At 41.6% G+C, this 22,825-nt stretch overlaps 2 protein-coding genes across 2 annotated transcripts in view; one reads left to right on the top strand and one right to left on the bottom strand.

The window, feature by feature from the left end:
* The first annotated feature begins 134 nt into the window (after positions 1-134).
* On the top strand, positions 135-9,137 carry rtkn2 (rhotekin 2). The gene is made up of 12 exons (XM_029450552.1): positions 135-269; positions 1,588-1,787; positions 2,099-2,157; positions 2,340-2,393; positions 2,512-2,629; positions 2,902-3,102; positions 3,762-3,856; positions 4,377-4,483; positions 4,577-4,708; positions 5,147-5,315; positions 5,538-5,645; positions 5,988-9,137. Exons 1-12 carry the CDS (start codon positions 135-137, stop codon positions 6,695-6,697), a joined length of 2,088 nt encoding a protein of 695 aa, XP_029306412.1. The 3' UTR covers positions 6,698-9,137.
* A 409-nt stretch (positions 9,138-9,546) lies between these two features.
* Positions 9,547-22,825, bottom strand: part of LOC115020328 (AT-rich interactive domain-containing protein 5B) — a 72,415-nt gene continuing 59,136 nt past the window's right edge. Inside the window, 4 exon segments of the mRNA XM_029450287.1 lie at positions 9,547-12,308; positions 12,311-13,828; positions 14,470-14,680; positions 22,541-22,638. Of these exon segments, the coding sequence (XP_029306147.1) occupies positions 11,817-12,308; positions 12,311-13,828; positions 14,470-14,680; positions 22,541-22,638 (2,319 nt within the window). The 3' untranslated portion in view covers positions 9,547-11,816.

Below are 22,825 nucleotides of genomic sequence, written 5' to 3'. Positions count from 1 at the left end.
TTTGCATGGATTTACTTATGTCTTTACTTGACAATATTGTCATTGCGGCAGATGATGTGTAACAAATCGAACCCCCCCTGTCAGTTGGAGCAGGAATGTGCTGCTCGTGCTGTTGCTAGCGAATAGACACAAACATGGACGACCCGCGGGATGTTCAAACTTCCAAGCGACACGGCAGCTCCAGGTCGTTTTTATCGGCCGGTTCCGCCGTGGCAATGGAGATTAAACGGAAGAAAATACGACAGAGTACATTATTCACGCAAACTGAGGTATGGATGGGCAGATATATAACGTTTACAGAGGGGTCTCGTGCGTTTTGCCGTCAACACTGAATCTTAATGACATTTCAGTTGCCGTTGGGGTACAAAGTGCAACGATACTGACGTAAACGAGCTAATATACGGTTATTTTTTTTAGTTTACACAGCTTCAGTAACAACTAACTAGCTTTTTTTTTGATAGGCTGTGCTCAAATAACTTGTAAACAATGAGTTGGATTTTCTAACGTCTGTTTTAAGCATTCACACACCAACTGGCTTTCAGTTCCCACCCTGGGACAAAGCTAGCTGGACGGGCCAGTTAACGGAGCCTCCCCTCCTGAAACCAGAGCCATGTAATCTCTGCATTGTTCAATGTTGCTAAGCAAAGTGCAGAAATGCTTTAACTAACATCATTTCAGACCAAAAGCATGAGACGATGCCCAAGTCTTCTAAATGACATATGCATATTTTAGTTTGTAATATGGAGAATGATGATGTTTGCGTCCTTAACATAGGTGCACATGAACGTCACATGACTCTTATCTATCAGACATCATCATACTACATGTAGGACACACATCTGTTAGCTAGAACTTCAGTGGTACTTTTTCCTGCAACTGTTTACTTGTTCTTTGCAGCATCCATATTTTTCCATTCTGCATCATTTGCATAGAAATTGCATATGATCTACATTAGGTCATATACTCAGTGTTATTGTCCTCCCATCTAGCATACACAGTATGTTGGTCATCATGAAACTAACCGCTCTGCTACCCTTCTGCATGCATCCTTTCTCCTCACACATCGCAAACACAAAGTTGCTCTTGTGTGATGAAAATAAGTCTGACATTTTTATACATCAGTGTATCATTGTAAAATTAATTGTGGTAGCTACCAGTGGAGCTAGAAGATCACATTTCCTGAAAGTCTTGTAATATTTGGTTGTCATGTCTGTCATTCACAAATAACCTGAAAGCTTTTAGCTCTGTTTGTGCCAGAAAGACGGTGCCTTTTTGTTTTTATGTTGCAAATCACTTTGCCGTCTTTGCCAACTCATATCAGAGGTACTAAAGGTTAAGTGCAGGTTGCAGGTAGTCTTTAAAGTGTCCTTGTTTGTGTCTATGAAATGCAATTACATTACATGTGAGTCATGTAATACTTTTGACACTGGAAGGGATTTTTGTTCTTGACATTCAAGGGCAACTTCACTCTAACTCATAACATCTTTTGTCTATAGTATATTGTTTGATGGACTAACACAATTGTAAGGTGCTGGTATGTGTTTTTAAATGGATTAATTTTCTCCTCTATATGTTTTGCCCAAAAAGAACACTAACATACAAGAAAAGCTTGACTTTGAGATGCGTATGCGGGACGGTGCCTACAAGCTGCTGCTCGCCTGCAGTAAGAGAGAACAGGTTCTTAATGCCTCGAAGAATCTGCTGACCTGTAACGCCAGGATCAAGGCTTATCTCGCACAGCTGCAGAAGAAGAAAGAGGAGCAGGACATGATGGGAGCAGTCATGAGGTAAGATTTGGGTGCTTACTGGGTTTGGAAGGGGTCATGTAAACGTTGCAATCCCTGGAGTGTAGTTTCAGCACACATTATCAAAAGATATAGGTGTAGATCATTAGATATATTTATAAATCTTCACTTCAATGGAGAACTTATATCTGCAGGTAAAAAAGTGGATAATTTAAGGTATGATTTAAGACAGGCCTGAGTGGGTTTTGAAAAAAGGGTTTTACATTTAAAGTGCTGTTTTGTTGCTGGGAATTTAATGTATTGATACACAGGTTGTGATCAATTATAATGATGAATTAAAAATGTAATTTCAGACTTTCAGATCCAGTTTCAGATGACCGTGTGCCCTGCCCTGGGACAATTGCAATGTCAGGTAAGATTTCTCCCCTTGTTGGTGCAGACTGACACCACTCTTAAAAGAATATATCTCCAGTATATCACACAATTTGTCAAATTGTAATAGTTTTTAAGGTAATTTATTTGCAATAATTGGATATAGAACATTTTACAAATGGACTCTCAGGATTGTTGCTTTGTTCTCCTCTGTTGATTTAGGTCTGCGCATTCCTTTGATGTGGAGGGATTCAGCCTACTTTAACAACAGAGGGAGTGAGTTTGTCCTTGTTTTGCCAACATTTCTGCCTTGTGTTCTGTTTAGCTTTGCTTCATGTTATGTTGTGGATACGTGCTGTACTAACACACACTGTACATCCCTTGTGTTTGATAGGCTCCCGTCGAGTGGCGTTGTTCTGTCTGATGCAGATTGGCTCAGAGGTGTTTGCCACAGAAATGATGGTGGTGGACAGATCAGTCACTGACATCTGCTTTGAGGGAGTCACCGTGTTGTGAGTATTGATTGTCTAATATGCAGTATTAATACACTTAGAACAGCTCCACTTATCTGTGGGAAGCCCCTTAAAGGTGCTGCTGTAGAGTAAATAATATATTAAGGATATGTTGCTGGAAATGTAGTATTTTATTTATTCAGTATTATGAATAGCAGAATATGTATTAGATTTATTTCTTCTACAAACACTGACGCATCTATTGTTTATCGTTTAATCTTGATCTAACATGATTTATATCCATTAAAATGTTTACGTCTGTCCTCTCACAGTAAAGAAGCAGTTCCTCAGTTTGAGCTGAAGGTGGAGTTGTGGAGCTGTGCCCTGGAGGATGAGCTCACTTTGGTAAATACGCCAAAGAAACTGGCCAAGAAGCTCCGCAACTCCTTTGGAAAGACTGCTGGGAAGAAGCTCTGCCCTCTGCTGGACAGTCCGGACCCTGACACCTTCCTGCAGTACAACCCCATACCCTTGTATGTGTTTTTGTTATCCCATAAAACCCTTTACAGACTCTTGGCTCCCTATTTAAGAATTTTGTAGTTGGGAACAAACTCGATTACGGCTTGTTACTGGAACAAAGGCTGTAGCTGCAGGCTCACAAAACCAGTTTGTAAAGTAATCACACTGACTTAAAACCAATGTTTGAGGTTATTAATACTGATATGTTTCGGAAATTCCACTGACTTTTCTTTTGTGCCAATAATTTTAACTATTTTATTTAAAAATTGTGCACAACTTTAATGTTCCAGCCTGTATTTTATTTGTGTTTGAGAGGAAAAGCGTGCAGCATTTAGAGCATTAAGTGAATCCGTCAGACTGAACATCTGTAAGTGATACATACCACCTGTTCAGTGGGAGGAGAAACATTGGGATCTTAAAGGCCTTTGAAGAAGGAGATAATTTATACAAAGCAAAATGCTGTAGGGTATGTGCACATGTTGGGGTTAAAAGGTTAAAGTCTTTTTAAATTCATGTGTCTAGTTATTGTTATTTATTGTTAGAGTTGAGGATAGATCTTTTATGGTTAAGCCTGGGAAGCCAAAGATTTAAATAAGTCATTGCAGAGTATACTTGAAATAATGCTAAATTTTTTGTGTGTGTGTGTGTGTGTGTGTGCTGCTACCTGTACCAGTGGAGCCAAGTACAGCCTGCTGGCTCACACTACACTGTGTCTGCCCGAGGCTGAAGGCAGCTTCCAGTCTCACTCCCTCATTGTCCTCCAAGACGGTAAGAAGCAAAGGCACAGACATTTAATATCTGCGGATATAAAAGGATTATGTTATTATATCTTTTTAGTCCCTGATTTGAATCTGTATGGTGGTAATTATGTAATAATTGTACACTATTAAAATGGAAATCTAAAATGAAACAAAATCACCAATTATTGAAGTTCACATTGGATTACATTTCTTCTGTTGTGGGAGTGATTAAATGGGTAAGTTGGTGCTGAGGCAGGTTTTTGTTATCTAGTTTTAATTCCAGGGGAAGTCTTTTCACCATTAGTGTGCACATGCACAGTGCATATTATGAGTTATTGTTAAATCCTATGACAAGAAGCTATGTGACTCTGTGTCACGTGTGTTTGATACGTAACACTATACTATAATAGTTATTTACTCATGTGGTTTTACCTTTTCAAGATCAGAATGATTATTAATGAGTATCTTATCTTACAAAAACCATATAATCCTTAATTAAGATTAACACATGTAGATTTTATTGCCTGTCCTCGTCTACATCCCCACAGCTGATTGGTCATCTTGGCTTCCACTTTATGGCAACCTCTGCTGCCGGTTGGTGGCCCAGCCGTCCTGCATGACACAGAGCATGATGACCGGCTACCTGAGCCAGAAGGTGCGTTGACTGCTCTTATTATTAGCATTAGCTCGATAGCTGGTTAAGTAATTCAGTTGCGTTTTTACTTTTTGTTTTTCTGGTGATTTTCAGCTAACTGTGGAGGGGATGAACCGCTGCTGCAGGCTTTACTGTGTGCTGAGTGCTGGGCTGTTGTCCTGTTACTTCACCCCGGAAGAAATTGAAGCTAAAGTGCAGCCCACTTTCAACGTGCCCATCAACAAGGTAAGACTGCACCACGGTAGCTCACCTGGTGGAGTGGGCAGCCTGTTGGGCTGAGTGTATACGCAGCTGCATGTTGTTCCCTCTCTCGTCCACTTCCTTTCAGCTCTACTGTTGAATAAAGGCAAAAATGCCAAAAATAAACCTTCACATTCCTCTCTCTTATTTGCATTTCATGCTCAGTTGTTCTGTTGAGCTTGGTGATTAAAACGTATTGGCACTACTGCATAATAAAACACAGGGTTCACACAAAGTCTTGTAAGTTATGTTTTTAATGTTAGGAACTTGAATATACTCCTTGGAACATGTTTGATTTTCAACATTGTCTGGTGTTTCATCTACACAATCATGTAAACCACAAATACTTTACGTTTTACATGTTTGTTTGTTGTCTCCTGGCGCCTCACATACAATGATAAGTTATCTGTGTTGTTTCGGCAGGACACCCGGATCCGTGTGATGGAGAAGGGGTCAGCAGGCCAGAAATCCAGGAGTCTGTCCATCATCAACCCTTCACCAGAGGGGTCTGACACCATCGTCTTCACCACGGAAACCAGCGACGAGCTGGAGGACTGGCTGGACGCCCTGCACCAGCACCTCTATGATCAGAGTGAGTGTGTTTCTGTGTAAACATACAGCGAAGGTGTGTGAATGTATATAGAAAGTATGGGTTGTATACTGTATATGTGTGTACCGACCATATATGAGTGTGTGTGTAAGTCAGTCAGTTTGGGCAGGGAAAGTGGCTGCATATATATCTGACTGCTCTTATCAAGAAAAGATAAAATAACCTCCGTCTGTGTCTATTATTCGTCTCTTTGTTTACTCCCAGGCCAGTGGCTGCACTGCTGCAACCAACTAATGAAGATTGAGGTCGCATCACCACGGAAACAATCGCTCTTCCTCACCAAGCAGGCAGACTCTGTTTACAATGATCTCAGTAAGTAGAGTAATTAAAGTGAGAGGATGAAGTGAGTTACACGGATGTTGATAACTCGCTGACTGTTTTACAGGATAGTTATTTGTATGTATCTATTTATAGAAGATATGACGCAAGATGCCAAAAACAAACGGGACACCTGAGTGGAATAAATATATTCTATTAACTACGCATTATAGTTTTAATTTCAGAGGTGACGCATGTAAATAAAACACAAATTAGAATATTGGAATCTGCTTACGTGTTCATTGTGAAATGTTATTATACTTCATTTTTATTATTTAATTAAACATTTCAAATCTAACTTTACTTTAATGTTTGATCATTTTGTTTTACCTGCAGGTATAAATTCACCAGGAAAGTTTGAGAGCATCACAGACATGATCCATAACAAGATAGAAGAGACAGATGGCCGCTTTCTTATTGGTCATGAAGAGGAGAAGGAAGCGCCTAATTGGTCCACTCTGTTTGACGGGTCCCATTCAGTGGTAGTGCAGAAGGGTGTTCTGTCACAGAGCAAAACCTCCACCCCTTGTTCAAGCCCAAACCCCAACACCAGCGCTACATCTTTCAGCAACAAGAAGCGCCGTGCCCCACTTCCTCCCTCTGACAGAAATCCTTGCGCTTCTCCCAGCCGCCCTGCCAGACCTCCCCTCCCTGCTTCTCTTCATCATGCTCCTCCTCCGTCATACCAGGAGAAGGAGAACTCCGGCACTTGCACGTCACGCCCGGCCACAAGGTCCAAAACTGGCAGACCATCTCTTGATGCCAAATTCTCTGCCATCATCCAGCAGCTCCAGCGGAGCAACGCCGGAGGACCTGGAGCCATCAGTCGGAGAAATGCTCCACTGGGCGTCCTCGATGTGCAACCCCAAAGTCAGCCTCAGCCTCCTCTCCAGCCGCTGGAGTACCAGGACCACCACCCCCTGCACACTGAAGCCGCAGGTGAACACGCCTTCCTCAGACCAAGTTACGGTCCTGGTCCTGTTCCTGCACCGAAGAGCAAACTGAGAAAGTCTTTCAGAGAGAGGATGAACTTTAAAGCCTTGTGACCTCGACCTTCGACAAAAACGAGATTCAACCCACTGATTATTTTCTTACCACTAATACAAATAATACACGCTTTCATCTCGGTAACGTTGATCAAATCAGATCACAATATATTGCACCTCCAATACTACTGTGTACTGTGATGTTTTGGACATGACTGTTGGTGAGGTGCTTCAACATTTAAAGGAATAATTAAGCATTTTGGGAAATGTGCTTGTATGCTTTCTAGCAGAGTTGGATGAAAAAATCAATACTACTCATATCTTTACGCTAATTATGAAGCCGCAGCCAGGAGATCGTTGGCTTAGATAAGCATTAAGACTGCAATCGGGGAAATGGCTATCATGCTCCATCCAAAGGTAACAAAACCTGCCTTCCAGCCCCTCTAAAGCTCACTAATTAACTTGTTCTATCTCATTTTATAAGTATAAAAATGACACATTGCTGTTGTAATGGGATGGGGGGGGGGGGTTATGTGCTAGACTATTCTTGGTTGGGAGCAGTGATTTACTGGAGTGCGTTTGAGTGTTAGTCTTCCAGTGACTATGAAGACTCTTAACCAGAAATAGTCTGGCACATAACCGCCGTAAATCCGGAACTAGTTAATTTTCTGCTTCTGCTTGTTGTACCGATTCCATCAACAAGATTATAACGGTTTCCCCCTGCTTTCAGTCTTTATGCCTAAGCTAAGCTAACCAACTTCATATTGAGCTGATCGATAAGAGAGCGGTATCGATCTTCTCATTGTATTTCCCAAAATGTCGACCTTATTTAACCCCAATGATGGGTGGGTTGCTTGGTCTCCTTAAAGAACGATCCTAACAACGTCCATCATGACAACCCAAATCCTAGACACCTCATATTGCAATATCGATGTTGTATTGATACATCTCCAGCTTCTCTCTCCACTTGTGAACTCTTTCATGTGCAGCTAACCCATAGACGAAATTGAAAGCTGCATGTTGGCTTGAGCACGGCCATCATCAATCCCACTAAAATGGAAAAGCTTATTTCTTAGCTCTGCCACTGGAACATGGACTGAAGAAAAGAGCCTTTGCAAAAGCACTCAAATTGGAATTGATCCATTGGCCCACTGTGAACGAGTCATTCCTTTTGGAACTATTGACTTATTCCACTTACTGTGACAACTTTATGACCACTATAGCTGATTTTAAGAGAACAAGATTTTAGGAGCAATTGCAAGCACTAATGTGACTTCTCCATTTTCCAGAGGTCTTAATAAGTGACCTTGGTTTTCAGTGGGTACACAGTATGTCCAACATAATTTAACACGGCAACCTATAAATTCTATTAACATAACCGAATGAATGAGTCTTTTGAGTGGCTAAAATATTGAATGCCCTTGTGTTTGTGTTGTTTTGAACATGTCCAATACTAGCAGCCAGTAAATATGTCAACCACTTAACAGTCACATGTTGAAGAATGGTCTTCATAATTACACACAGTGTACAAAACATTAGCTTCAGCTACTTCTCTGAAATTGCCTGGTCAGATGAAGCAGTACGGTGAAAGCTACAATCCCCCTAAAATTCAGTTTAATCAAGAGGGGAAGATGTAGATTTTGGGGGGGAGGCGGATTACAGGAGGATTTAGTTTTAAGCCTTGAAATAACCAAGAATGGATTGTACAAAAGAGGATGCTGCTCAATATTAGCAGTGTGTTTGAAATGTTTCCTATGCTCTGTGTGTATTACCGATACATTAGTCACTTTGATGTTTTACTGTACATACCTGGAAGAACGAGGGAAGAGTCCTGACCTCATAGCATGACATGGTTACACCTTCCTCACAGTTATTATACTGCACTTCCTGTATCGTCTATCAACATCTTGGCCATTTTCAGTTAGATTAAGTCTGCTAGAGACTAAAGAACATTAAATCGCATGCCAATGTTACTGACAGTTATGGTGATGAGATAACATTTCTGGATAGTATTTCAGATTAACTGTAGCCATGGTGAAAGCAGGAAATGTTGCCCCTGGGAATATTAAGCTTGAGGGAGAGATCACATGATCTAAATGTACAACTGCTTTATGCTTTACACAAGGACTGAACATTGTGACCAGAGCCATTTTTATATTAATATACAATGTTTAAAAAAAATGACACTTTGATAGTAATAATTTGTATATTTGTTTTTAATTCAAATGTTCTGTAATACCTTTTTCTTTTTTAAATCGTACAATACTTCCATGTCATCTCAATGTTACTTTTAGCATATCAATAATTCAGACTTTAAGTAGCACTGTGTTTATGTCCTAGTGCAGAATAATATGTGTATAGTGCAATTAAAAAAAATCTTGTAGTTATTTTTGTTTCTCAAAAGGTGCAATTTTCTCCTCTCTCTGTTTACTCGGAAGCTAACTAGCTAAGCTATTTTATTTCTAAATTGCTGATCTGCAATAAAACGGCCTACATTTTACCCTGGTGAGGCTGCTTTTATTTTTTGCTGAGCTTGGAAGTATTACTGAATATTTTTCATGGTAAAGGTTTACCAGGGGGTGGCAATAAAAGTCAAAGCATAGCTTTTATTGCAGCCCAACACACATCCCATAGAGATACGTGCACTGGCACATTTCTCTGCTGCAGCAAATACTGGAGAGGCTTCTCTGGCTTTGAGCCCAGAGGTAGCCTGTTGTGAAGATTAAGGCGGATGGAATCTCATAGCCAGATAATGGTATTACAATAATAAAACCCCATTCACACTGCATTTACTCAGGAAAATAAAGAACATTACATAGACGTTTGTACACGGGCATTAAATATCAGTTTATTCAGCCTTCGCTATTTATCTGCAGTTCAGCTAAAGAACACAACTGAGGAAACATGTATAGATAGTAAAATATTTTAATTAAATATACAGGAGGTCATATACAAAATGTCTTTATTTTTTTGTCTTGCTCACCAGCCGGTCGATTGGTAAACAGATGGCTACTGTATCAAAAACACTTTCAGGATGCACAGAAATGGAAACAACGTGAGAAAAAAAAAAAAAAAAAGTGAAACGACAACAAATAAGAGTATCCTAATTCTTAAATTGTAGTGTTTGTTTAAATCTAACATGATCACGGTGACCTTGAAATAGAGCAAACAAGGACACAGCTAGATTGTGTAACCGACTTTTATACTGTTTTTATACTATTTACAGATTACAACAGTTTATATGATAACAACAACGCGGTACTATCTACAGTGCTATTTACACAGAAAATAAGACGAGAGGGCTTGTCGTGAATTGATCCCATGTGAATGTTCTGTACAGGAGCCGGCACTAATGCCAGTTTCACCTACACACAGCAATGTACAGTACTTAATCGGAAATGAATGTCTTTATCTTAAGTATTCAGTAAAACTTTACACAGACGTTTACAGCTACTTCTTCTTCTTCTTCTTCTTCTTCTTCTTCTTCTTCTTCTTCTTCTTCTTCTTCTTTTGAAACACCAGACATGTTTGACTGTGTATTTCGACCATCCTGGATTGCAATTATAGTGGTTGTAAAAGCCAGAGAAGGTGTTGTCTTTCCACCTCCAGGCGGTTGAGCATGGTCGGCATACTTTATGGAGTCTGGTACCTTTTCATCACTGCTAAGAAAACCCTTAGAGCACACATGCCCTGCGGATGACAGACACCAGACCTGTGTCAATATCGACTATCAGTAAATCTTTTTCAGGTTCTTCTATATTTGACTGCCTGACACAGTTCAGCTAAATAAAGTCAATGCAGCACAAATACTAACCATCAGGTTAGAGCATAACTATTTCTATTTTAAAAACACTTTGTGCCTTACATATCAAGTCTGGTGTCTGAAAGCCAAGTGTGCCATATAGTTTTTGTATGAGTGCCTGTGCACTGCATTTCAGACACGAGTGACAGTAATGTTGATATTTCTACCCTGCTGCAGAAGATAAACCTTAACAACTGTAGTGCTAACTCTAATCCAAGACTGCGAAAGGCACAGATATTTGCAAAGCAATAATATCCTAAGTGACAACATTCCTATCAAATCAAACAGTGAGTCTTTTCAGCGTGTTGGATAAAAAAGAGTCTGTTCAACAAATACAAAATAAAAAAGCTTTTCAAGTCAACAACAAAAAGATGAAATGCTGATTTCTTGTGGTGAGCATTCCACAGCAGACGGCTGCTTCATTATGCTGGTCCTACAGACGACAAAAACAAGCTGCTACAGTCTACTCATCACAAGGGGGGGGTTGGGATCAAATGAAATTCAATTTAGATTGTAAAAAGGAAAACGGCTTTTCATTAACTCCAACTAAAAAACATTCGTAATTTGTCAACAGATTGAACATGACAACTGCTTGTGTCGTTATGATCTGGACTGAAATATTTAACAAATATAAACCTGAACTGAGTAAAACGTGAGTCTACAGTACATCTGTTACACACAGCACCTCTGGATGATAAAATTATTTCATGTTATGCAGCACCGCAGTGAGTGTTAATGTTTATGCCAAGGAGGGTTTACTGTGGCAAAACTGGCAACAGCTTTCAGCGTGAAGACATGGAAACAGATGCAACACCATTGGCTGCCTAAAGTGTAATAATGCACTAAACAGCTGCTGAACATTGTTTGCGATGGTGAACGCATCTCTAGTTATATAAAGAATTTCATTTACGTTGTCATGTTACTTGTAGTGTTTTTAAGCAAAAAAGTTTAGCCCTCAGACGCAGTAAACAAATGGCTTTTCTCTGTTGCCCTCCACTTTTCACACATCCAGAGCAACAACCTGACTCATGGTGACTGAGAGCGGCAAACTGATTTGTGAGCACATACACATGAGCATTGTGCAAATAAGGATACAACAACAACAACAACAAAAAGATACAGTAAGTGGTGATACAAATAAAGAACAGTGCAAAGTATATAAACAAATGCATACACAAACAAAGAAAAAAAAGAAAATGGAATTTTCAGTCTGCCTGAATGATGACTTCATCAGTCTGTAATCAGCCAACGTTTTAGAATCAGTGTTTATTTTTTCGACTGAGCCACAATCCCCGAGCAAGAGAGACATAAAGACAAAGAGAAGCTGAAAAAGTTTCTGAGGATGGAGGAGGAGAAGGAGAAATACATTTCTCTCCCTCACAGTCTGGTGCTGGGGTGTACCGAGGACAGCTGATGTGGCGGGAGGGTGGAGAGAGGGTAAAGGTGGTGCAGCAGGTCCCCGTACAGCGCTGCCCCGCCCGGGTGCCTGTAGAAGTGGTGCGGGCTGGGGCTGGCTGTCAGCAGCTGCCTGTGGAACATCATGGAGTGGAAGGCTAATGGGGGCACGAGGGGAGACACTGCTGACTGGCTCTTCAGGTACTGCAGACCCGGGTGCTGATGGAGTCCGTCTCCCGGGGAGACCAGGCTTACAGGTGAGTACATGGCAGTGTAGAGGTGTGGGGGGTAGGTAGTTGATGGGTGGCCCTCAGGGAGATGATTGTTGAGGTGAACGGCGTGGGCCGGCTCAGCTGGTTTTAGCTCTTCGGGGTCGCTGCGTCGGATTGCGCCGGCAGGGTGGATCGGGGTCACCACGCGGACTTTCCTTTCTGGGACTTCCTCGATCCCGGGTTCTGCAGTGGCTTCGCTTGCTAGGGTCGGATGGAGATGGTGAGGGACGAATCACTCGAAGCTTTTGGGCTGGGAAACGGCTGCGAGGACTCCGCTGGGCTCTGTTTGGGGGGAGAGATGGTCATAGGAGGAACTCTGCACGCCTTAGGGTGAGAATCCAAACCCTGGTGCATGATGGGATATGGGAGACTGCAGAAGGAGGGCTTGGAGAAGGAGGACACCCTCTGCGAGAGAGGTTTAGCGATGGTAAAGTCTCTGGGCTCATTGTCTGCGTCTCTCCTCTCTCCGTGTGTTTGAGTCCTGTCACTGTAGTGAGATCTGTAGGCCAAGCCCTCTTGCTCCAGGCCGCAGACAAAGGCCTGGCTGCCTTCATGTTCCCTGGAGTAGCGCTCTCGCCGATCTCCGTTGGGGAAGCCGACCATCCTCTCCTGGCTCAGGCAGTTCTCAGTTTGCCTGTACAGACTGTGGAGGTGAGGGGAGGAGTAGCAGTCACCTGTGTAGCTCCGGGGCAGAGCAGCTGGGCCTTTCAGTAGCGTCTCCCCGGCGTTCTCCACACCATCCTGGGCATGACTTCGGGGGAGATATGGCTGCCACGGCGCATTGACTTGAGGTTGGAGGTGATGGCTCGTCCGGCAGCTGTAAGTCTCCGAGAGCTCCCCGGCGGCGCTCCTCTCTGATGGGCCACTGGTGGCTTGTAGGTGAGGCTTGCTGCTCTGGGCATGCTGGATGACTGATGGCCTGAAAATGGGCGCTACCTCCGGGATATTGTCCGACACACAACCGGGCCTCTGTCCTACAACCTCCTCCTCACTCTTCCTCTTCTCCTTCTCCCTCTCCCTTTCAGGAAGTGATATGATAGGGAGAGAGGAAGTTGCTGTGGGAGGTGGAGGCTGTAGAGAAGGAGAAGTAAAGGAGAAAGGGTTGGACTCACACACTTGGGAGAGGAGCTTCTTTTTGGCTAAAGGAGACATGACCCCCTGGCTGGCTTTGCAGTAGGCAGCAGTCTGTGTGGGGCTCTGGGTCGACTCCTTCTTAACAAGCCCATAGTCTTCTTTCTCTGGATAGGTATCTGTGCTCAAGTCTATACACTGTCTGTCTGCCTGCTTACACATTGGTAACACTTTCCCCACTCTCCCACCGTGAATTTCTATGGAGTCTTTTACCCTGGAGGAGAGCTCGGGCAGAGCAACATGTCCAGCAGGTTTGTTCTGATCCCAACGGTGAGGCAGGTAAGGGTTTTTAGGAAAGAAATGCCCTTCAGTTTGCTGTTCACAGGAGAGTTTTGCTTGTAGGGCTTCGCTGATTTGCTTCCATTCAGGCTGGGGACCGGGCCCCGTGTGGAGGAGTAGACCAGCGTGCGGGTCTCTGAAGTCTGGCTCTTTGTGGCACATTGAAGATGGCCGCTCCACTGCCAAGGACTCCTCTTTCTTTAGGGTAAGATGTAACTCTTCCTCCTCTATTACAATTGGTTCATCTCCCAGAGATTCCTCCTGTTTTAAAGCTGTGGACAGCTCATGATTCTCCTCTTTGTCCTTAGAGTCCTGCATGTAGAGAAAATATATTGTTACAGTTGTTTCTCAAAGTAAAAGAAATAAGCAACCCTGTCTCCTTCACAATTACGTTCCTATAAAGTGCATTCTCAATTACATTTTGAGTTATTTATATTGTAAATGGAAACAAAACAAAACAAAACCCCAACAACTACTTGGTTATGTTTAGTAAAACATCATGGTTTGGCTTAAAATAAGTACGTTTGTTAGTTATTTAAGTTACGGACGTGAATTAAAACGAGTCAACGTATTGGTTTCACACGGGACAAGAACGTCAGTCTCCTGGGGGAAAGTCCTGTGTATGTGTCACCCACCCATCCCTACGCAGACTTCTGAGGACTCTGATTAGAAACATATTTACGAGTCAAAAACAGACGTAATCTGGAAGAAAATAAGTTTCCCCTCGGAGCGTAATTGACAGTTTCGTTGTACAGGAACATCATTTTTAGGAGAGCAGGCTGAAATAAGAAACTCCTATATTTTTTATTTTATTTGGCAATTTCAAAGACAACAGGAATTCAAGAGCGAGGGTGAAGCACTGATGAGAAAGCACAGGGAGATTAAAATTAAATTAAATTTAGAGCAAGAGCGAGTCCTGATTTGGCAGCCGTTGGGAGACGTCTGTGACTGACCTGTGATTGTTCTTGGCCTTTCACTGTCTCCCCTCTGTCCTTTTTACTCCCCAGCTTGGGATTGTTGGGGCCTTTGAATTTCTTGGCCCCCACTCCTTTGGCTTTGGCTCCTGAAGCCTTCTCTTGGCCGCCCTCCTGCTTCTTGGGTTTGGTCAAGGGGAGGGGTTTGTCATGCTCGCCTTTAATGTGCCTCTCATAGGGAAGGAGGAGCCTGAGGAAGCATGCAGGCAAAGGAAGGCAGATGAGTTTATGGTATGATCATGTTATGTCATGTAACGCTTGAAAGGCACAAATACTAATCTATGTTTTGGTTCATCATACACAAACAAAAATCTTTTTTTTAACCAAACAGCAATTTTCGATTGAAAAAAATAATACACACAACTATATATTTGCACACCCTAATGTGGGGCAGGTGAGCATATTGTAAACAAGCTATCCGGCTTTTTGTGTTGTCCATACCAAAGAGGACAATGTACAATAAACCACAAGTATTTTGTTTGGTAATACAAAAACAGAATGAGCTGCAGCTTTGCCACAGGCATGCAGAGTCTCAAATATCTTGCTTTAAAACCTCCTTGTTTTAATATGTGGCAAGCATTAACAATCCTATTGTAATTAATCTAGGTTAGGGGAAATCCAGGTTCAGATTGCTGCCAAAATGTGTGTGTGTGTGTGTGTGTGTGTGTGTGTGTGTGTGTGTGTGTGTGTGTGTGTGTGTGTGTGTGTGTTTGTGTGTGAGAGAGACAGAATGTGAGTAACCAGTCATCTCCTGCTGAGACGGATCACATTTGATACGAGTTAAACCTTGAGCGGAAAGCATATGTGTGTGCGTGTTGTGTTTGTGGGTGTGTAAAACTAATGTGATTGGGAATGAAAAGGAAAAACATGCCCGGAAGAATTTGAATCAAGGAACCTCACAGCATATTACATCTAATTCAATATACAACTATGTTGAATCACAGAATTCCTTAAAGTGATAAAAATACAAATATTTCAGCTGGTAAGAGTCCGCTGTAGTTTTTAACACACTGTCCATTTGATTAAATGAAGGACATAGAGCTACATATGCTCCAACTTAATTAAGTCCATACTAAGTGACCACGATTATAATGTAGAAAAGACATTAAACTATTTTTGACTTCTGTTAGTTCTCTTCGGAATACTTCCCAAGTCAATTTTCCGTATCTGATGTCATAACTTATGGGAACATTAAGATCTGGATATCATAACAATACCCATGTGTAAAATAATGACATGAAGAAACCAATGAGGGAAACTTTTAGACTTTTATTGCTCAGAAAAGAAAATGGAAATTGGCACTAGACCAGAAATAAGAAACGTTGTGGAAGAGGAAACCAAGACAACTGAAAAACTACAACACTCCAAACTTCAAAAACCTCCTGTGAAAATCTCTCCAGCTTCTTTGTCAGGGTTTTTTTTATTTTTTTTTTAACAATAACAATCCATAAAAGCCAGACAGAAACATGACTTTCTCAGTCATGAGAGAAAATAAGGTCTTCTCGTGTAACGACAAGAGACGGTTGCAGTATTCCTTTTAAGGGACATGGCGGTAAAACAAACAATGAATCAAGAGCCGTTTCGCCTCCTCTTCAAAAGGAAGAGAAAAAAAAAGCCTCAGAGAGTTCAAGAGGCTCTGTGGGATTTTTTGTTATTTTTCCTCTGAACAAAAGTGCTGGCAGGGAAAGCAGTGAAACTACATTTCATACAGCTGGTCTGGCACCAGGCCTCGGGCCAAGAAAGGAAATGTACTATTAAATGTGACTTATTGGAAAGACGGAGCGCAAAAGGGTTGTGAAAGAGAAGAAGGGAGGGAAAAGAGAAACAGAGGGAGTGAAAGAGGGAATAATGACATGTTAATGAAGAGCAAAAATGATTCTGAACGAAGGAAGGAATAATCCTCGAAAACGGAGATAAAAGATGTTTTTTACTTTAAAATAGCAGCAGTGGAAATTCATTACAAATAGGGAAGTGATTCTCTGGCGCTCTATTATTAGGCATTATTGCACAGAAAGGCTTGTAAATGTGTGTTCATCATGTGCAAATGTCCAGCTGTCCTATTAGAGATCAAAGGGCTATACAGGAGGTATATACAGTATATATATATACAGTATATACTACTTCTATAAACTATAGGGTGCACTGTTGACGATCACAATGATCTGTGGGAAAGAAGACGGCTTCCTTGGCCTGGGTCAACTTTATGGAATGTCAATACGGGGAGGGGGTGGGGTGTCACAGGCCCGGATAATGTAAGAGCTGAGCCCGGGGAAATTACTGGAGCCTTAAATAGTTCCAAATGAAAAGGCTAAAATCAGTCTCAGGAAGTCCCCTACATCTGAATTATTTGCTTTGTTACGCTTAATTATTACAAGATGACAAATCTACAAAAACTATTCCTCCTATGAGTCCGACTTTCAATTAGAGTTTTATGTAAATGTTCAGAAATGGCTGAATGAGCAAATAAGGTTCAAGCTTCAGGGCACTTACTACTATTTTCCATTTTTACCTCTATGTTAAAAAAAAAAGGTGCAAACTCATAATAGCGCTCAGGGTGTGAAAGAGTAATTTCAAGCAGTGTATATAACTTAGTCATGATCATGTAATATAGCACTCATAATACTATAACACTTATATAAGTAGCAATTTCCTCCAAGGAAGGGGGAAGAGTTGAGTTTGGCAGCCCCTGCATTCGCTGAGAGAAGACCAGGCGCAGTTAATGGTTAGAGCCACTTGGGGGCGTGTGCTGCACTGAGAGATTCCAGGAAGGAATTTCATTAAGGCAGGAGAGGCAACATTTTTATGAGGTCAATAAATACTTAACTTCCTCTCATGCCAATTTATCAGCCGGCTTTTGTTTAAGCAGCCATTTTCCATGTTGATAACAAGCAAGTAAAATATGGAGTTTAGAGATTAAATTAAAAACGTGAAATCGGCACAGAAGATGTAATTATGTTACAAATATCGCTCCATATATATATATATATATATATATATATATTCATATATAACGCATTATATCGGTGTGATCAAGATCAATAACGGTGTAAAGCACGACGTTAAAGCACAACTGTCAACTAAGCAGGTCTGTGCCTTTGAAATAAAGGATTGCACACAAAGCACCTCCCCCTAAAAAACACAACTTGGCAAAAACAAGGTGACTTTACCAGCAATGTGCTGCTCTCATCTGAGTTTTATGTTACAGGAACAAGCTGTGTGCTAGAATCCAAGAAATGCCTAAGTCACCAAATAAGTGGGAAAAAGCCTGCGGGCTGTTCCATTTCAACAATTTCCCTCCCATCCGTGCTGAAATTAATTTTAACTGGTGTTGTGTTAAGATCACAAGAGCTGCTTCATGCAGGGGGAAGAAAAAAAAAGGAAAAGAAACTATTTAAAGAGCTGGTGGACAAGCCCCCGGGGCTGTAGAAAGATTTGGAGGATAGAAAATGACTTACTTTTTACAAGCCCGCGAGGAAAAGAGAATAAAATTAAAGAAAAGATCAAATCAAATCTTTATGGAATCTAAATGCAATGATTAAGCATCATCACATCAATGAGAAAACAATAACTGCAGTGGAGAAAGGGAGAGACAAGATGCCAGCAGAGGGATAAGCAGACATTGTAGCTGGTCCCTCTCTGCTTTGGATTCATGCCTCAAAGCCCCTCTTTTGTCTCGAAGCCAAACCACTTGAGGTGACCCTCATTCATGCAGTTAAAACAGGAGGGCAGCGCAGGAATGTATGAAAAACTTAAGTCCTTTGTCAAGTCTGAAAATACCAGATTTAAAATGACCTCTACTGTTCCCCCGGGGTTTGCTCTCATTAGCTGCTGCTGCTGCAGTGTGCGGTAAATGTTCGCCATAGCAGGTGTGAGCCAAGAGTGCTAACTGTTTAAAATAAATGTGTGCTATTCTGCATAAAGACACACTCAAGTATTAATATCCAAAAATATACAGCATATGTTCCCCCTTGCTGCCCTTCAGTGGACTAAAACCTTTGCAAGAATGTCATTAATTTAATTTGCTACACTGAACTAGTTATTAATCTCAGTAGACTTGAATAGATTCTCATACAGTCGATTGCCTGTCACACGTCGGTGGCATAATTTGTGATTTCTCAATGCCACTAGGGAACGAAACCTTGGACCTTTTGATTAAATCCCATGCATAAAGAAATCATCCAATATTGTGATTTGTGAGATCGCTGCAGAAAAAGATAGGTTTTTATCACCGAATGCTCAATGAGGCATTTTGTCTTCTGGAAACCATGTAGCTCCCAGAGGTTAAAATAGCTGCCTGCTATTTTAGTGTAAAGAACATGCTGCTCTTTGGCTGCTTTCCCACTCAATATGAAGTCCCAGTTCAGTACAAGAGGCATATGCAAAGAATCTGGCCATTCCTTTGATGCGGACAACATGTTGAGACATTGTTTACACTGTTAAGGAATGTTGACAGACGACATGCGACCATGTTGCAACTTCTCTGCCTCTTTGTCTTTCCTACTTTATTTCTTAATATTGAATCGTCTTTTGCTTGTTCATTAAGATCTGTCATTGTGTTTGTCTTTCTCCTGTCTGGAATAAAAAAGCAGGGAGGAGATGAAGGTGAATCTCCTTCCCCTCCACTTCTTACTGTAATCCCTCTGCTGTAGAACAAGAGACCAGAGTCATTAAAGTGTTTGAGCTACAGTATTAGTCAAGGCATGTTTAAGATTAATGTGCCACATTTCACGTGTCTGCAATACAGCAAGGACAATGCAAAGAGATGCTGACAAATGCAAGATACAGAGCATCTACCAGAATAAAAATCTCCTGTCCTCTTTCTCTTCCCCAAATCTGAACTCCATTGTGCTTCAAAGTGTGAAGACTGGCTCAAGGTTTCCTAATAATTATGAGCAACCCGTGTATTTTTATAGCTGGAGAGCAGCTTCAGTGAATGCAGTGGAACGTCGATAGCAGGAGGAATGAATAAAGGCTGAATCAATAAAACATCTAGTCCACTAGAATTGGAACAGACGTGCATCTGTCTTTTAAAGAAACGTATATCTGCATATGAGCCGGAGAATATTTCAAGGCCTTGGACTACAGTACATCTGGCAAACATCTAATACTTTAAGAGATGAAATGATCTAATCCAAAACCCCTCATCTGCGCTCTCCGCTATTGCCCAAAACCTCAGAGTTTTTAAATAGCAAATTATTCTAAATTGCTTCTCTGTTGCCATGGATACACCCCCCTCCAATACCCCCCCAATACCAACCCTGTTGTGCAATTACATTAGAGTGCCAAGACATGGCGAGGTATTAGAAATGTGTAACAGGCAGAAATTAACTGATATAGTGAAATGTGATGTTTCTGTAACAAGAGATCACGTAGGAAACCAGGAAGATTAAATATGTAGGAAGTGTTAAAAGGCGCTGACCTGTATAATGAAAGAAACAGCATGAAGTGCAAGGCAGGGAGTGGGAGGGGGGCGGGGGGGGCACAGAGAAAATGGCACAGCACAGAAGCAAAAGGCAGTCTATTTCAAGGTTATTGATGCCATCTTTTTCATGACCTCATTTTTAATTCAGAGCGCTGGGCCCTGACAGCTAATCTCGGGAAACGGTTTAAATAAATATCATTAAAGCTTCCCCGTAGCTGCGGCGGCAGACCTTGGCTTGGACATTTCTGCATTGATTTCTCCCTGCGCACTAATGAACGGCGCTCAGCGACTAAAAAACCGTAAGTTTGAAAATGACAATTAGCTGAGGTTATCTCCTGTTCAATTCCAACCATGTAACTCCATTACTACCAGTGATTACCACTTGCTCCTGGACAGCATAAATATAGTGATTATGCCCCTGGCTCCATCTTTCACAATAACATCTCCAAGGAAACCATTTCATATGATTTTACCATTAGGGCTGTAAAGGGGTAATGTGTATAATTTAAATTTAAGAGCTGAATACTTGTGGATATTCAAAGTCTTTAACCCAAATAATACCACAAATATCCACTTCATTTAAAGCAATTATGTCCTGAAATATTGTTTCCTTTCTTCCTACTGGCTTCAGACTTTATATTTCCTGCTCTACTGTACTTTTGCCCGCTGAGACAAATCAGAAGTGATCCCACTGAGAGAGGAGGAAAACATAAGTGTTGTTCCAGTTTGTACACTGTACATTCTTCCCTGTGAATTATATTTCTGTTGCACATTGACTAATGATTAAAGGTGGAAACAAAGACGCCTCTGGGGAACAAACACACACTTCAGCGAGCCCACAAACAGCCTCATTCATCATGCGGAGAGAATGGCCGTGTTTGCTGAGTTAATACAATGAAGCTAATTGCCCTCCAAGCAGCCCAAACACCAAGGCTCAGCTAAAATTATTCCCCTGAATGGAAACTTGCTCAGCTGATCTCCCTCCTTCTCTCTCTCTCTCTCTCTCTCTCTCTCTCTCTCTCTCTCTCTCTCTCTCTCTCTCTCTCTCTCTCTCTCTCACACACATGCCCCATCACCTCCACCCCTCCCTCCTACACCTTCGTTCTCTGTCAGCCTGATATTCACTGCAGTGTGTGGATATTATTGCTTTGTATTGATTCAGCATTATTTTCTCTCAGCTGCTTGTCGGTGGCGAGAGAAGGAAAGGCCAGCGTAGCAGCAGTCACACCTCAGCGCTTCCCACGCGCTGTGGACCTACCCCGCCTGTCTTCCTACGACCCTATTTACACCCTATAAACGAACATGAACAATACAGCTTTTCACATCTGGCTTCAAAGTCATTACTTGGCAGAGACACATCAGACTGATTTCACAAAACAAGGATCAAAGGCATAAAGACATAAATTATATTTGGCCAGCATCATCTCTGACAATAGGTGTTGAGGTAATAACAATTATTAGTATAAATAAGGAACTCCGACTCTAAAATAGAGCAAGGAACGCAGCGTAAACACTGAAATCACCCTCAGCCGAACATTTAGAGCCAAATAGTCGACTTGTGTACAAACACAACACACTGAACAATACACTCTCGCACTTATGGTTTCCTGGAAAAGCCTCTCCGGTCACCACTGCATGTGCTTTAGAATTTGCTTACAGCATGCAATCTAACACAATATGAAGCTGCTCGGCTCCCTCATATGGTGCTGCTGGCATATTGCTGTATTACTGACAGTGTGTGTGTGTGTGTGTGTGTGTGTGTGAGAGAGAGAGCTGTGCTGATGTATGAACCTGCAGACGGGTGTAGAGAGGGTCGCCTGCCCGGTGGAATGACCTGCATCATGAGCGACTGGTTATCCCTTGTTGGGGAGATCGTATTTGGCATTTGTTTAACCTTGGGAAAGTGGGTGTGTGTGCACGTTGGTGTGCGTGGGTGTGTATGTGTGTGTGTGTGTGAGTGTGTGCAAGCAGCCCTGCATAATATCCTCACAGCTCCCTCAGGATCATATTCATATGCTTGCTTTGGTTTAGTAATACCATCTGAGTGATTATAATGTGGAGGTTCAAAATGCTGCAGTATCTGACTGAATGATTAGATGAATACATTAAGGTGCTGTTTTCATGTTATGTTGCAGATCTGTGTGCTTGCAATGCATATATGCTGGAAAGAGTATTTACTGTATATATGTACATCCATGTAGGTCACTTAATAATTCAAAACATTGCAGTCATTGCAGCTTTTAAATCCCCTTTAGCCTGCTTGCAGAGCAGCATGGGTGGAGTTTACTGCATAATTGGTTCCATAGTGCCACAAAACTAATCAATGAATGCAAAGAAAATAACTGCATCTCATTGCATCATGATTTGATTGAAGTCCATAAGGAAAGCATTTCTTAATCCTATTAGAAAGGCATGCCCTAACAGTGAGAGACTATTCTTCACATATGGGTAAAACTTCCCCGGAATAAGATCAATTTGTGTCTTGTAGTGTCCTGATGTTATGAATAAAGTATTGTGAAATCATATTTGATGCAGCTGTGAGGGAGTTTACTCACTTCAGGCGATGCAAGCTGTTTCCCGTGTGCATGCATAATGTGTCATATATAACTGCCGAACATGATAACTCACCTCTCATAATGTCTCCGTGTACACGTGGCGGCACTTGTGCTGCTGGGGTTCCCGCCCAATTCATCATATACATGCTTCCACTGTCTGCGGATTGTGATCTGGAGGGACGGATGAGAAGACAAAGCGATAAGACAAAGAGAGAAAAGGAAGAAAGACAAAGGATGACTGAGGAAAATTGAAAAAATATGAGAGGAAAAAAGGATAAAAAACAAACAAAGAGAAAAACATAAGTGGTTGAGATCATTTTGAGGTCTTGGGGAGTTATTGAGTCATGATGTTCCAGTT

Source organism: Cottoperca gobio, chromosome 15 (genome assembly GCF_900634415.1).
Source record: "Cottoperca gobio chromosome 15, fCotGob3.1, whole genome shotgun sequence".
Taxonomy (NCBI): Eukaryota; Metazoa; Chordata; class Actinopteri; order Perciformes; family Bovichtidae; genus Cottoperca; species Cottoperca gobio.
The sequence above is the reverse complement of the archived record's forward strand: the minus strand, read 5'-3'. Positions and strand labels throughout refer to the sequence as shown.